The sequence below is a fragment of the Seriola aureovittata genome, chromosome 10 (genome assembly GCF_021018895.1).
Source record: "Seriola aureovittata isolate HTS-2021-v1 ecotype China chromosome 10, ASM2101889v1, whole genome shotgun sequence".
Classification (NCBI taxonomy): Eukaryota; Metazoa; Chordata; class Actinopteri; order Carangiformes; family Carangidae; genus Seriola; species Seriola aureovittata.
Window position 1 is genome coordinate 8,438,132 of NC_079373.1, and position 14,793 is coordinate 8,452,924.

At 40.8% G+C, this 14,793-nt stretch overlaps 1 protein-coding gene across 2 annotated transcripts in view; it reads left to right on the forward strand.

The window, feature by feature from the left end:
• The window catches only part of LOC130175780 (A disintegrin and metalloproteinase with thrombospondin motifs 20), a 116,589-nt gene that overhangs the window by 91,456 nt on the left and 10,340 nt on the right, over positions 1–14,793 (forward strand). For both annotated transcript variants that reach the window (XM_056386322.1, XM_056386321.1), the window contains exons 27-29: positions 178–339; positions 680–856; positions 12,545–12,712. In XM_056386322.1, coding sequence (XP_056242297.1) covers positions 178–339; positions 680–856; positions 12,545–12,712 — 507 coding nt within the window. The remainder of the gene's footprint in view (positions 1–177; positions 340–679; positions 857–12,544; positions 12,713–14,793) is intronic.

Consider the following 14,793-nt stretch of genomic DNA (forward strand, 5'->3'; position numbering starts at 1 on the left):
GCTTTCATCTGTATCCCGTGGCCCTGCATGGAGCTTTAGTCACGTGATAACGAGTGGTCATACTGTGTATTAGCGGCAGATTGTTTTCCAGTGAATTTTCAGCCTTTTAGGTATACAGTATTTGTGTGTGCATGTGTCCTCAATGTCCTCAGTGACAAAACCACGTGTGCTCTGCAGTGTTCCAGTACCTGTGCAGGAGGCTTCCAGAGACGAGTGGTGGTCTGTCAGGACGCTGACGGACGCAGCAACAGCTACTGTGATGAGAGAGTCAAACCTGCCGAGTCCAAGAGCTGTGACTCAGGGCCCTGCCCTCTGTGGAACTACGGTGTCTGGGGAGAGGTGAGGTTCAACTGCAGTCTCTGTCATACTCTTCCACTTACTCATTGTAAACATTGTTACATTTCCCACACACCATTTGTGTTTAATCATTATCGTCTGTTATGTCTTCTCTGTCTCTGTTGTGTCTCTCTCTGAGCACTTATTGTACACAAACAGGCACTGGCTCATTTGCCTCAGTGCGAAAGGACTGTTAGTTGTGTCACTTATGTCAAAGGTCATTGGTCTTAAGTCAGCGCAGAGAAATGTCCAGCTGAAGACAAATATGACTCATTATTATATAATTACTATGTAATATAATTATAAAAAGATTATTAAACATAATTTTGTCTGCTAACCTAAGTGCACCCAGACCTGCGGTGGAGGAAGGAGGACTCGCCTGGTGGTGTGTCAAAGGCCCAACGGTCAGAGGCTCAACGACTACAACTGTGACATCCTGGAGAAACCGCTCGACATGGAGCAGTGTAACCAGCAGCCCTGCCCAGGCTCCGCCTCCTGGCACCGCCGACCATGGAAGCCGGTATGATCGCACTAACTTGTCTCTGTCCAACACTTACCTTCCTCACTGAGGCCGCGTCACCGTGAGTAGACATTGTGTGTGCTAAAATGTACTGTACTATTTTGCCTAAAACTGTAGGAGATTCTGAAGTGAGTGCTGGGTATCGAGCGCTACTGTTGGCTAGCCCGCTCCAGCCCACCCAGATGTGCCCTGCAGTGGCATGGTGCTGATTAGAATCAAGAAGAAAAAAAAAAAAAAAGGAAAAATCCACAAAAACACAATGCTGCTCCACTTAGCGGATCATGAAAAACACATGGATCCCATTTTGAGCCAAGGCTCCAAATTAAAACCTATAAATCAGGATAGTGTTGTCCGACATTGCCATATATTTGTAGCGGCGTAACTCTAGAAAATATTTATTTCATAAATGAGGCGTGAAGTAAATGTTCTTTGTTGTTATTGCTGTCTTCACCCTGTATCTGAAGTACACAAGTGTATATTTGTGTATAAGAGTTAATATTATGACCTTTATTGAACAGCAACAGATGACTGTCAGTGTATTTTGTATATGTATCTTTGTACAGTATGATTTTGTTTTTCAAGTATCTAGTTTTCGTTACTGAATATTATATTTAATATTTTTGCTGGTGCTCTTGGTCAGACCTCTCGTATCTCTCTATGAGTAAATACAGTTTGTACAGAGGAAAATATTTTCAAAAATCATGTTTCATTCGTATTTTTGATAATGTGTTTTTTTTGTTTGTTTTTTTGTTTGTTTTTTTTTACTTACAGTTGAAATGCAATTTAGAATGGCTTCATCTCTGTTAGGTTCAAATATTTGAAATCCTCTACACTGTCACAACAGCCAAGAAAACTGAAACAAAAGATACAAATTCATCTTAAAAAATAATATTTAATAACTAAATAAAAAAAAAAGTAAGTGCCTTGAAATGCAGAATGACTGAAAAATAAAGATTATAGGAAATAATTTTTCATAGAATATTAATTGTTATTTTAAGTTTGAATAAAGTTTATTGTTGGTTATATAATATTGTCTATATCACATAAGAAAACAGGCATAAATGCTGATAAACTACACTGTAATAAGCATTCACACATCAGATTTTTACTTTAAATACAGTGATTTTAAATGAATCATCCTTGTGTTGATTGAAACGGTTGGCACTTTGGACTCAATCTTAACGTCCTGTCTGTGAAAGGAAGTCAGGCTGTCTTACATCTTACATTATATACTGGCGCATTGGTGGTATCGTGAAGATGGAGTTTTATCATATCTTCAGGCTTAGTGTGAATCTATCTCCGGCAGCAACAGTGCAGCTTTTGACAATAAAAGTGTCGGTGCAGTAAATCGAGGCTGACGTTGAGCCGTTCTTCTTCAGCTTGCATCAGTGTCTATAAAACGAACGCAGATACCTCCTCTTTATAAAGTTATAGTCATTTGTTGCTGTGTCTCTTTATTCCTTTGGCCAGTTTTTGTATTTCTGAAGGATTTTTTTTTTTTTTTTTTTCAAATGAAACTTATTTATTTGTTAACAATAGATTATTAGTTGTTGCAGCTTTAATGTTTTGTTCCAGTTTAGAGTGATGTAACGCTTTACTTGAATTATTTGTCATGATACACACATGTCACCTGAACAATTCTGGCTCTTTGCAGTCATGTGACCTTACCAGTGATGCAGGATCCACACTGTAGCTCTGAGGGCAACTTAGGGGGAATTTAACTCAGTAGACACTATCAACAGAAATTTCTAAATGAGTCATTTATTTCCAGCTTTGTTTCTCATCCATACTTAAAACATTATGCTACTGAGGGATGCTATCAGGTAAAAACTATTATTTCTTGCTAGTTTACAGCATCACTTCATCATATAAATGTGCATCTCTTTGGCTCGTCAGCCAGTGTTGAGTGTGAGGAGCTTAACGACATGTTGCCTTGTTATGGCCTTAAAGAGCAACTGAACGCCAGCTGCAAATCTTGGTTTTTGTCGATCGTCAGTTCAGTAGTAAGGTGTACTCCAGGGTGTGTCAGTAGTGTGTTGGGCGGGGCTACAGGTGCAACTAGGCACACTTCTGACCACACCCATCCCGGAGATGTGCAACAGACTTGAAGCTTTTAACTAAGGAGGGCCGTGAAAGAAGACGTTACTCTCTAAGGTGCGTAAGTTTTAGAGCTGTGTGACAACTCACTCAATGCAGGAGCCACGGTACTTGTGCCATTTTACAGTCTGAGTCTGTGTTGGACTTTTGAGTCAGGCACTTAGACACTGTCTTGTGGTTGTGCAGCTTCGCAGATTCAGGTTTCCTGCAAACAATTTGTGGCCAGCTTTAAAATGTGACATGTAAGCGGTAGTGTGAATAACATCTTGGTTAAGGCAACTTAAAATGATCATGACACATACTTCAGGTGAAGTATTGCACATGGGTCTGTATTTATGTCGGTATCCTCTTCAGTGAGGATGTCTGCACTCCCGCTTTTTGTTTCTTTGCTTCTCTCACTGTGTCATTCGCAACCAAGACTTCCACAACCAAGACTCCTCAGCAGTGGCAGTTTCACTTTTTTTTTTTTTACCTGTGGTGCAAAGTTGCCGAACTCAAGGGAGGGGGCAACTCTACATTATTTAGCATATTTTGTTTTGTTATTGTTCTTTTTGCTATTTATTTCATTCTCATGCAAAATTACATAATATGTTGAATTAGCTTTTTCTCACTGTAAAGAATATTAAAGAAACATAACTGTGAAATTTGTGTTGTTTCTCAATGCAACATTTTACTGAAAAGCAGAATACAGGACTGGACTTTAGTAATGCTAGGTAGAAAGAAAAAAGCACAATTTAGTGTAAGTTTATGAAAACATAACTACTACAAATGTCTCACTAGGGAACAGCATTGGGATGGGAAGACAAAATACACAGAAAGAGTACACTGGAACGTGGTAGTACTTGAAATACATAGTTTATTGAAGCGGTTTTTGTTGAGATACAGCAGTCATCTTAGCATTAATGTGCTCGGATAAAGCATATGCATGCAATACATGTACAGTATATTACTGGAGTGTATAGTGTGCAGGCGAGATGCTGTAAACAGTTCATCGAAAAGACTTGACTTATAGGTCATTATGTGGTATTTTGGTATTTGACCCTGAATTGACTCCTTTCTGTTCAGCAGTCTTTCTAAATAATCCTTATAATAATTCAGCCTTTGGGGACATACTTAAAACCTGTTTCTCTTGTGTATCTGTAGTACTTCACATACCTTGGTATAATGTAGTGTAAAAAAACACTGCAGGCCCTTTCCTTTTTTGTGTTTTAATGTTTTATTTTGTAATCTCCCTGGAGAAAACATACACAGGCCAAATCAAATTCTGGCACTGGGTGGTACATCTGTTCACCATTGTATTAATGGAGCTCTCTGTAACGCATTTGGCGGGAGACAGACTGAATATTACTTTTACTACAACAATAATTGTTATTAATTCACGCTGGCAAGGGTTGTTTCGTTGAGGAGATCCAAAAGCATGTCCTGAAAAAATCTGAATTTACAGAATACTGCTGATTGAATTATGCATTATAATATTGCATTATAATATTGTCCTACTTTCTTTAGAAGAGGTTACTCTTTGATGGAAAACACACGTTGCAATTTCTTCTTAAAAGCACCTGTGTTAAAGTAATATCAGCTCAGTACTCATTAAAAAGCAATACAGTAGCCTACCTGGAGCATCCAGTGTTAAACATGAATCAGAGGCCGACATAAATTGTAAAATGACCTTCATGAATATAACTTCTGTCATTAATGATGACAGAGAACCAAAAATATAAATATCATCCTGCTAAAATGGCAGATTTTTGTAGGAGCTGTTGCTCTTTTAGAGGCCAGAAAGGAATAAGATGATCTGGGTGGTGGGCTGCTGGGGTGTTCTTCTATTACCTAACATTGTCAAAATATTTCTCATGGCTTCCAAGGGCGTCTTACCTCATGTAATGGCCTCTTCTGTTGGTATTAGTACCCCCCCCCCCCACCCCCCCCCCACAATGTTTTTCTATGCTTTGCACCAGCAATATCAATCACATCAATTTCCAGAAGTAGCTCATAAATGTCATGAAGATTTAAAACAGATCCAATATATTATTAGGAACCATTACTACAGTTACTGCAAAGGCATTTCAGTCAAGCCAATTTTTAGATATTTCATTGTTCATGAATAAAATAATGTAAGGTTAAATACATTTTAATATGGAAATGGCCTTTTAATGATGGTATACTACCATCTTGACAAAATTCATAAATGTGCTCAGCTTTCTGATAAACATGTGATCAAGGAGAGTAATCTTTTATTTTTGCATTCACTTACATTTAGACAGTTTTACAAATTTACCAGTTCAGTCTTTGCTTCAGATCCTTGAAAATATCTCTGCCAAATAATTGCCCTGTTTTTTCTTGCTGAACTTTTGACCATTTATAATGTTGCTGTTACAGCTTCTGAAACTCTAGATAAATGATTATCAAAGATATGTTCATTTTTAAAAACAGGTCCTCAGAATACATTTGTCATATATATATATAAATATATAAAAAAAGAAACGACACAAAACAATTATCACATTTATTGCACAGAGTTAGAATAGCAGACACATAGTTTAACATAAACTATCAAGAATGTAAATATCATTAACTAATGGTAATTACCTTAAAAGCAATGTCTATGTCAACTGTGTGTGAGGAACAACAATAGGGCTGTGTCTGATGAACTGGCGACCAAGGCACCATTTTTAGTAATTTATGCCTGTTTGTTGCTAACAAAAACATACCGTTTCCTGTCGAGAGAGGGTTTCCCATGGAGGGGGATCGCGGGTCGAGCGTCTGTGAACTAATCATGCTGCTTCAGATGAAATCCACATGCGCAACATTGACATACTTGACTTTGGCCTGAGGGCACTGGGCAAGAACATTCTCCAAACCTGTCACCGCGGGGTCAGTCGGTCATGACATCATTGAGCTTGCGTTTCCTGATCCTGCCCATGTGTCGGCCGAGGGTGAGCAATTGAAGCGGTGGCTAAATCTGAGTTGGGAGATAATGTTTCATTTCAGCCTTTTGAGAGAAAGCAAAATAGTTCAATTGATGATTTGCTGGTTAAAAGTCAAGCGCTGCGGCCTACAGATTACGGCAAACCATTAAGACTTTGGAGGCAGAAAACCAGATGCTGTGAGATGTTATGTGAACATTAGAAATATTTGGATGGCAGCATGGCTTTTGCAGTTTGATAACATGGAGAAAAAGTTGAACATATTGCACAATGTAATATAGATTTTCTTTACCAGCTCTGGCATAAACATCCTCGCGGTTCATTGTAGCTCAGAGAGCGGGCAGATGATGACGTCCCTGCAGGAGCAAAGTCCCATCTGAAGAGAACGAGAGCTGACTCTGAACTGCAATGAGTTTGTTCAGGACATTGGGAAACGTTAAGAGAGGAGCCCATCTAGGAAGGGCAGATGTTATTTTGTGGGTGATCTGAGCTGGGAGAGATGCAGTGAGATGAAATGAGAGGAGACGGGGCGTGAAAGTCTGGAAGCATTTAGGCTGGGTCTTCTCCGATAGGGAACATGGCCTCGCTTTGACACAGGTAGAGAGCGTCTGCTTTCCCTCAACTGTGTTTGTCAAGCATTATGAAGTAGTTTTAAGCTGCTAGGGAGACACTTCTTCGACTCTACTCAAACATATTCTTCTCACATGAGGCTACCATCTCAGACCTGACAGGGCCTGGTCCTGTTCGGGGACTATCGGGTCGATGGAGTGAAATGGAGTTTGTGGCGCTCGACATCTCCTTCAACGAGCTTTTTCCCTCTTATGAAAGAGAGAGAGTGATAGATTGAGTGTTGTAGCTCACGTGAAGTAACAGGGAGGACTGTGATGTCGTAGCTACACTGTAGAGGGTTAGAGATTCGGCTGTACTGGTCTGTTTCTACTTGCTCAGTGTCTCTGCTAGCAGGGCCACTGGTCCACAGATGTGAGGAAATTCCAGTGTGTACATCAGAGCCTGATGCACTCGTCATCAAAATGATTTTTTCAGTGCCTTCTCCAGGGTCAGGGTTAGAAAAACAACATTCAAAGGAAAAAAATCCGACCTTGAGTAGTACTCTACTGTACTGTGTGTTTCATTTTTTATAATTAATTAATCTGCAATCTAATTTATTTTCTCGATTAATTGATTGATCCATTCCAGTTTCTCAGAGGCTCATGGAGCCTATATTAATTTAGTTTCATATCAACGTTTCAGCACCTTAACTTTGGAGAGGTTATGGTGTGCGACTACTTCTTTATTGTTTTAGCTGTTAAAATGGAGGAGGAGCTGGCACAGCTGACCTCTGCATTGAGTCTACTGAAGGCAAAATCCTAGCGTGGAATATTACCAATTACCAATATCTGTCTCCTGTTATTTGCCACGGTTTTCTCTCTCCTGTGTTCACCATCTACACAAAATGGTAAACCTAAACCTGATGTTTATTTTTGATGTTGTAGACACTTGTTTATTTATTTTCTCATTGATATAGTGTTTTTTTTGGTTCACTTACTTTGCATTTTCTTTCTTTCCTTTTTTTTTAAATGTAAATGCAAGGTCAGGATCCTCCACTTCTCTGAGCTTTTCCACACTTCCCCGTGTGCAAGCTGTTGGCAAACTGCTGTTGCTATGACAGATTAGAAAAGCAGCTGCTTAACATTTAGCAGGAAGAGGGAGTTAGACTTGGATGTCCTGTGTCAAAGGTCATCGCTTTATAACTTTACGGCTGGTCTGCTTTTTGTGGTTTTTTTTTTCTATAAGGTCATTTATCATTTTTTGTCCATCAGCAGCGTGGTGTTCATCTGAGCACTACTGGATGTTTCAGTATAACACGGCAATGGAAAAAGCTCTCAGTGGAATGTTTAGACAAACGGAAAAACTCGCCTGTTTTGTCATTTCGTTTTGACTTATGGTTGCGTGGTGTATCTTTTCTGAGTGGTGTTGACTTAAAAAGGAAACTGTGTTGAAGAAACTGTATATGCCTACTCAACCGGGTGTTTATTTAAATCTTTGGAGATGGCAAAGTCATACTTTGGCATGAAGTGCAGAATACGCTGTTTAGTTTTGGCCAATCAGACGTTCCCTGCAGCTCCTGCAGCTGACAGTCTGTCAGGAGCTGCAGAGACAGGAAGGAAATTATTTCCACATCATATAATCAACTGCATCTTGGAATGAATAATATGGCAAAATCAACTTGTCCCAGCTGAAATCCATCACTAGATGTTGTAACTTTAGTCTGAAACAAAATACGCCTGTATTTTGCATTTAGATGTATTTGCATATCCTTGTTTTTTTTGGAATTCATCCTGTGATTTCTATAGGTCAAAACATCTGTTGGATTGGTTATAGGCAATAATTGCACGAGATGAGTCGCATACATATATGCTAGGATTTCACACTTCGTCTGTGCCCGGTTTCAAACGAGTCTGGGTGGCTATTTTGGCCTGGTGGATAAAAGATCTATGACTTTTGACATTCCTTTGCCCCATGACGCCGCTCTTACCAGCTGTTCCCATGTTGACAACATGTGTTGTTTTGACTTCTGTCTTTGAAACCTCCCTGCAAAACAAGACCATGAACAGAAAAGCAGCCTGAATGTTCCGTGACTCTCGGTCTTCCTCCCTCTTTCTCTGATCTGCAGTTTAATCTCTGCACCAGAGAACACAGTGATACTGATAAAGCTGTAACAAAAGACACGGCATGATTATCTTGACGTACATTCAGTTCCCAACTATCACTTGCTCTTTGCTTGATTTGCCGTGCAGATGATAGTTAGCTTTGTAATTCTGCTGAAGCACAGTTGACCATACAGAGCAGAGAGCTTTGTTTGACGATACTGTATCTCACAACCTTGACAACATGTAGCCTAGGGTATAATTCTACACTCCCTTCACTCAGTCTACACTTGCAAGTTTGTTCTTGCTCCAGGTCAGCATTGAGCTCCTTTGAAGAGTCTATGTAACTACATTTACCATATGCTTGGTATTACCATCCTCTTGCATTGCGAGTGTGCTGCAATGTGATTGGAATTCGACCTTGGCTCTTACATATAAAGATATGGTCTTGTTTAGAACCACTAAACATATAACAAGAAAAATAAACTCTTGTGCCTTCAAGCAGTTTTTCCTTTAAACTCAGTAATACATTACTTGTAACTCTTGTACACTTTGAAGGTATATTAATAACTTGCCTGTAGTCGTGTGAGCAAATATTAGTCATTATATTGTAATACATCATTATCGTGGCTAGAAAACAAGCTGAAACCAGTATTTAAAACAATAAAGTTAGTTTATCTTTATCTGATCTTGCGTTTGGCAAAACTCACATTAGGATGTTCGAGAGGGACTTTTTTTTTATTTTTAAGCCCCAACATAAATAAATGTTTTCATAACACTGAAGCCAGCTTTTATCACCCAACAAAAAAGCCTTTATAGTATAATTATAGTGCATGAGGCCTAAGTGATCAGTGTGTTTGATCACATTCACACACAAAGCAGTTTTGATCCGAGTCAAAGGGGTTAGTTGGTATTGTGGAATCCACCTTCTCTCTGTGAGGTACTGTGCAGTATTAGCTGCTGTGATTGCCATATTGGCTGAGTGACAGATATTTAAACTCTGGTTGAGTTTCTCTCAGATGCCTAACAGTTTCCATGTGTCCTCTTGGCTTACCTGTTCACAGTAAAGCAGTGGGTGGGGTCATCTCGAGGTTGCTGCCTGCCAGTCCTAGACAAAGACATAGGTGCTGAGAAAGGGGTATCTAATATCAGCCCAGTTATCCTGTTAGAAGTAATTTGTAAGAAATGTATCTGTAAGAAATCATAATTTGTAAATTCAATCAAACTCAGACATCTATGTTCAAAACTCCTCTGGCTGTTTTATGGTTTCGTACTCTGCCAGAAAGGCATGAATTTGTTTTTTGGTTTAGCGCTCAATTATGTGGTTTGTTCCAGAGCTGTGACTCGCTAACTAGAATAATGAAGAGCTGCCTGTTCATCACATATTGTTTTAAATATCAATTATGTCTTTCTCCACAGAAGTTCTGTTCTGCTTCTTTTTTTTTTTTTTCACAAAAGCTGTTTTATTTGGCTGGTTTTCAGCTTTGTGCCAAATATAAAGCGATTGACTCATTCCATTCTGTAGTAATCCACATTATGCCCAGATGAACCTCACTGGATTATACTAGATTTAACCCACCTAATCATGTGAAATTAATTGCTGGGACAACGTGGGAGGGCAAGTCTGTCTCAAGAGTGTTTCATTTACCATGTGACCCATTGATTTATGTTTTTCTCAAGCTTTTCTTTTTCTCCTGTATGGTAAAGAGACCTGGAGGCTTCTAACTATATTACATTCACAACACTCATACACCTCAGACAGACATTAGGATAACACCAATGCACCAACCTGTTTAAATCCAACATAACATACGTAAAAGCAAAAAAAGTACACGTAATATTAATCTAACATTAATGCTATCTTAATGCACCGAGGAAAAGCAAACTTCTATATTCAAATCTGACTCTTTTCCAAGTGTAGGCACCACTATTGTTTGATGTAAAAGAGAGCGCAGCAGCCAGATAGTAACAGGTCACACTTGTAGCAGCTGAAACTTAGTGATAAGTGGAATAGTCTTACCTGAGTGGGTGCTGGTGAGTGAGGCAGCCCAGCTGTAGATCAGTGAAACCGAGGTCCCTGAGTCCTTGCCCTCTTCTTGCTCTCAGAGGTGAAGCTGTCCTCTGGTCCCACGCGTTGTGCCAGCTCTCTGTGCTCTGTGTTACCAGCCCTGATTAACTAATGGCTGACAGATGAGGTTGGCAGGGTGGAGGGAGGAGCACGTCGCCGTATAGCGTCTTTTTCTCTCACCGTTAAAATGCAGATACAGTTCAGCTGGGGGAGCGCAGCCCGTATGGCTGCGATTTCCTTTCTTCCTCTCTTTTTTTTTCTTTCCCTTCTCTTTTTTTTTTTTTTTTCTCCTCCTGCTTTGACAGCAGTAAGGAGGGGCTAGCCCCCCACCACCACCACCATCCCCACCACCACCACCACCACCACCTCCTCCTCCCCTCACCCTCCCCCTTCCAACATGTTTGCCTGTCTCTGCTCTTGTCTGAGGTAGAGGGAGTTCTGTTATCATTTTTGAGTGAGCGTGCAGCAGGGTATGTGGATCTGCCATGCTCAGGACCAGTCACTCAGCTCCGGCCTCGGCTTTGATGTTCTCTGTCAGCTGAGCCTGCCCTGTGTTTAAAATGCCTCGGTAATTACAATGTGTATGATGCATGTGTGTGCAGTGTCAGCCACTGCCCGCACCACACTCAGGAGGAAAAAGGCAGGGGGTGGCTTTGTTTGAAGGGTTCAAATGGATACTCGAATCCTGTTCAGTTGGATTTCTAATAGAGGAAATAAAAGTCTTTCAGCTTCTAGAAACTGGAGAAAGAAAAGACAAAATCCTCAAGACATGTCAGCACATGAATATAGTCTCTTCTTTCCACGGTGCATCATCTGTAGTATGATCAGTACCGTGAGGGACACAGGCAAAAAAAAATCATGCGTTTGGTGTTATGCAACATTCTGAGATCATAATTAGAGGACAATGCAATATTATGTTTATTATCTGGACTGGAAAATACGCTAAGACAAAATGTAACTCTCCTCGTCTTGTGTATTTGATTCCAGCACCCCATTTTTGGAGTGGCTTTGTATAGGGGCGCTCACTCGTCAAGCAGAAATAGCGGGCACCCTAATTGCTGTCTGGCCTCATGGGGACTGAAGACTGTAGAATATTTTCATCTACTATCTCAGGCCTTTTTCAGGGCTTTCACCGGGGTGTCTGGTTTTTATTCATTATGTTTTTTTGTTTTTTTTTCCTCCTACTTCTTCGATGTCGTCTCTATAGCTCTCCTGAAGAATTTCTAGGTTCCTTATTGGTACCAGATGATCGTCTCGCCGCGCGCATTGCATCCATGTTTCTCTCTGCATCTTGTCTTCCTCTTGCCCCGGCCTCTGCCGTTCGCAGCAGCTCTAAAAGTAATCCCTCTGTTTACAGGTTAAATAGCTGGCTGCATTCCATCAGTGTGTGAGTGTTTGACAAAAGGTCTTCGGTGAAATCCATTTGGGTTGTTGAGCTGAAATTTGTTTGCAGTGCGTTCAGTTGGCCATGAAATGCTACAAGGAAGCTGTCGGGCACTGTGTGTTGAGGTCTACATCCTGTGTATGCAGCGCTGAGAGGAACATTTTGTTGTATGCCAACATTTACATCCATGGTTCTGTGTCAGTGTTGTGTTTCTTAGTTCACTCAAAATACAAAAAAAAAAAAGTGTCACAGCTCAAACACCTGTTAGTGGCACTACTTTGTACTGTACCAAATACCTTTTTTTTCAGTTCACTTAATATGATTAAAGAATTCTACACCCAATACATTACACTGAAAATTAAATAAGGTATTAGATAGTGAAATATTAGCTTGAAATTCAATCCAGCATTAAACACAACTTAACAGTGTCTGATTTTTCAGTGTTTATACTTTTGTAACCATGAGCACGAGCAATGTTAGTATAGATGTAGAATGATGAACTTTTCTAATATGCCCTTCTTTTCTCTTGTTCTCCACCCCCACCTCCACCCCTTCCCTCTGCAGTGTTCAGTGACTTGTGGTCGGGGGACCAAGAAGCGGGAGATAGCCTGTGTTCTTCAGAACCAAACCAAGATAGAGGAGGAGCACTGCAGTCATCTGCCTCGGCCGCGAACACAGAAGGCCTGCCGGGCGCGGGGATGCCCCAGTTGGAAAGCCAACAGGTGGAGGGAGGTATGTTTGCTCTTCTCGCTGTCTCCTCTGACTCACAAAATAGGCTCTCAGGGAGCATGATAACAGTAACTGCTGCTAGCAGCTGAGACACAAGCACAAACACAGCTGAGGGCTTCCCAGAGGTTGCAGATGTAGGACATGTACACACAGAGCACCTGTCCAATCACCACTCAGTTTGTTCTTCTTCAAACGTAATGTGTCATTTCCCGTAAGTGTGGACTAAACACTACAGGCTGGATACGCAAAACTGTTTACGCAGTGCAGTGGACATTTATATGTCATGTTAAAATATTCAAACACAGTATTGAAAAAGTTGTGTAGTGTAATCTACAGCTTTATGCAGAGCGAGTTCTTCTTTGGAAGCTCTTCATCAGACCACACACTGACCAGAAACGATTTCTGCACCAGTGTTGCATTTCACACTAAAGCTTGTTCATGCAAATCCAATTCCATACACTAAATCGTATTAAGGATTTGTTTGTGGCTCAAATGCATAATGAGCTATGTTACTGAAACAGTAAACACAGATACCCAGAGGTGCAGCTGATGCAGCCAAGCTCGGCCTCCCATACAGATGAAAGCACTGTGTTTAAACTGACACACATTCTGAAGCACTGCAGGTTTCTGTACCGGGGGGGGGGGGGGGGGTTTGAGGTCACAGTTATCATGGAGCCGACCACACAACCGTGGTATCTGCGACCAAGAGGCTCTGCGAGCAGCCGCCGCAACACAGGGAGGAAAATGCTCAAACCCAAATTTATCACAAGTCCTAGGCCAGACTGAGAGAAGGAATGCTCTGTCGTGCTCTTTGTCATGCCTGGTCAGATTACCCTGAGGAACAAGCATGCTGTGTTTTCAGAAACACACAATACGTGCAGAAATATTGCATTTGCTTTTTTCCCTGAGGCATTTGTCAGCTGTTTATATACGTGTACCAAATATTTTCTGACACTCTTTGGATGCTACAGGATATGTGTCTGATATTCTAAAATATTGTTAAAGATCTTTCCTCCTCTAACTTCTCCCTCCTTTCCACGTTAAGTGCAAAATCACAAAAGGTCCACGAGGACCCACGTTTGCCTCCCTCCACAAGACTCCTGCCACTCCCCACTCTTTGAGGGTGTCCTCCTCCCCTCTCACTCTCTCCCTGTCTGGAAGCAATCATCTTCCTCCACATACCACCAGCAACCATGAAATCCTCAACTAGAGCATAAAGACATGTTTTATATCTTAATATCCATGCATGTGACAACTTTGAAACCTCAGCGCCCACTGTTTGAGTTATTCCACAGCTTACCCAGCCCTCTCAGTCACCTCTGACTGGGGGTGTAATGGGCAGCATGTTAGTGGAGCGGGGGGGGGGGGGGGCTGCCCTTTGAGGCCTTTTACCCGTTTCCAAGGACACAAGAATCGTTCTCCTCTCTTTACTTGTTATTAGTGATGCTATGCACATTTTCAGTCTAAGTTGCAGTTAAAGAGTTGGTTCAGACAAATTACAATAAAATATATTTTCAAAATTTTTTTTTTCTATAGCTTTGAGTTTTGGTTTTTATCTTTTCTCAGATAAATAAAAATCCATTAACTTCCATTGTATTAGGGTGACGGCAGAAATCTCAGATGTGGATATCTCACAGCACGGGCAAAAACTAAAATTATCTGCATGGTTTCACCCCTAGAGATAAGGGAGAAAATATGTTTTGTAATTTGGGTGAAATGGCCCTTTTAAGTCTGGAGCTGCTCACTCAGCGCTATCATGAAATCATGAAACACTCTCCTCATTTTTCATCTGTGGTTTCATGACGTCCCCACCATCTCTTTCGCAGCAGCACAGACTCAGGTTTCTGTAGCTGTAGCAGTTAACAGTGACTAGAATCACTTTGACAGCAGGTTCTATTTTCATGCTTTGGAAGATTTTTTAAAAAGCCGTTCTTTGATTTGAAGGTCAGATTTCCTACGGTGCTTTTTTTGTTCTCTTTCCAGACTCAGGGACTTGACCCTTCACATTTAACCACACTCTCTGCAATGATAACACGCAATTGCAGTGAGAAACGGAACAACACCAATACATCTGGAAGTTTTCG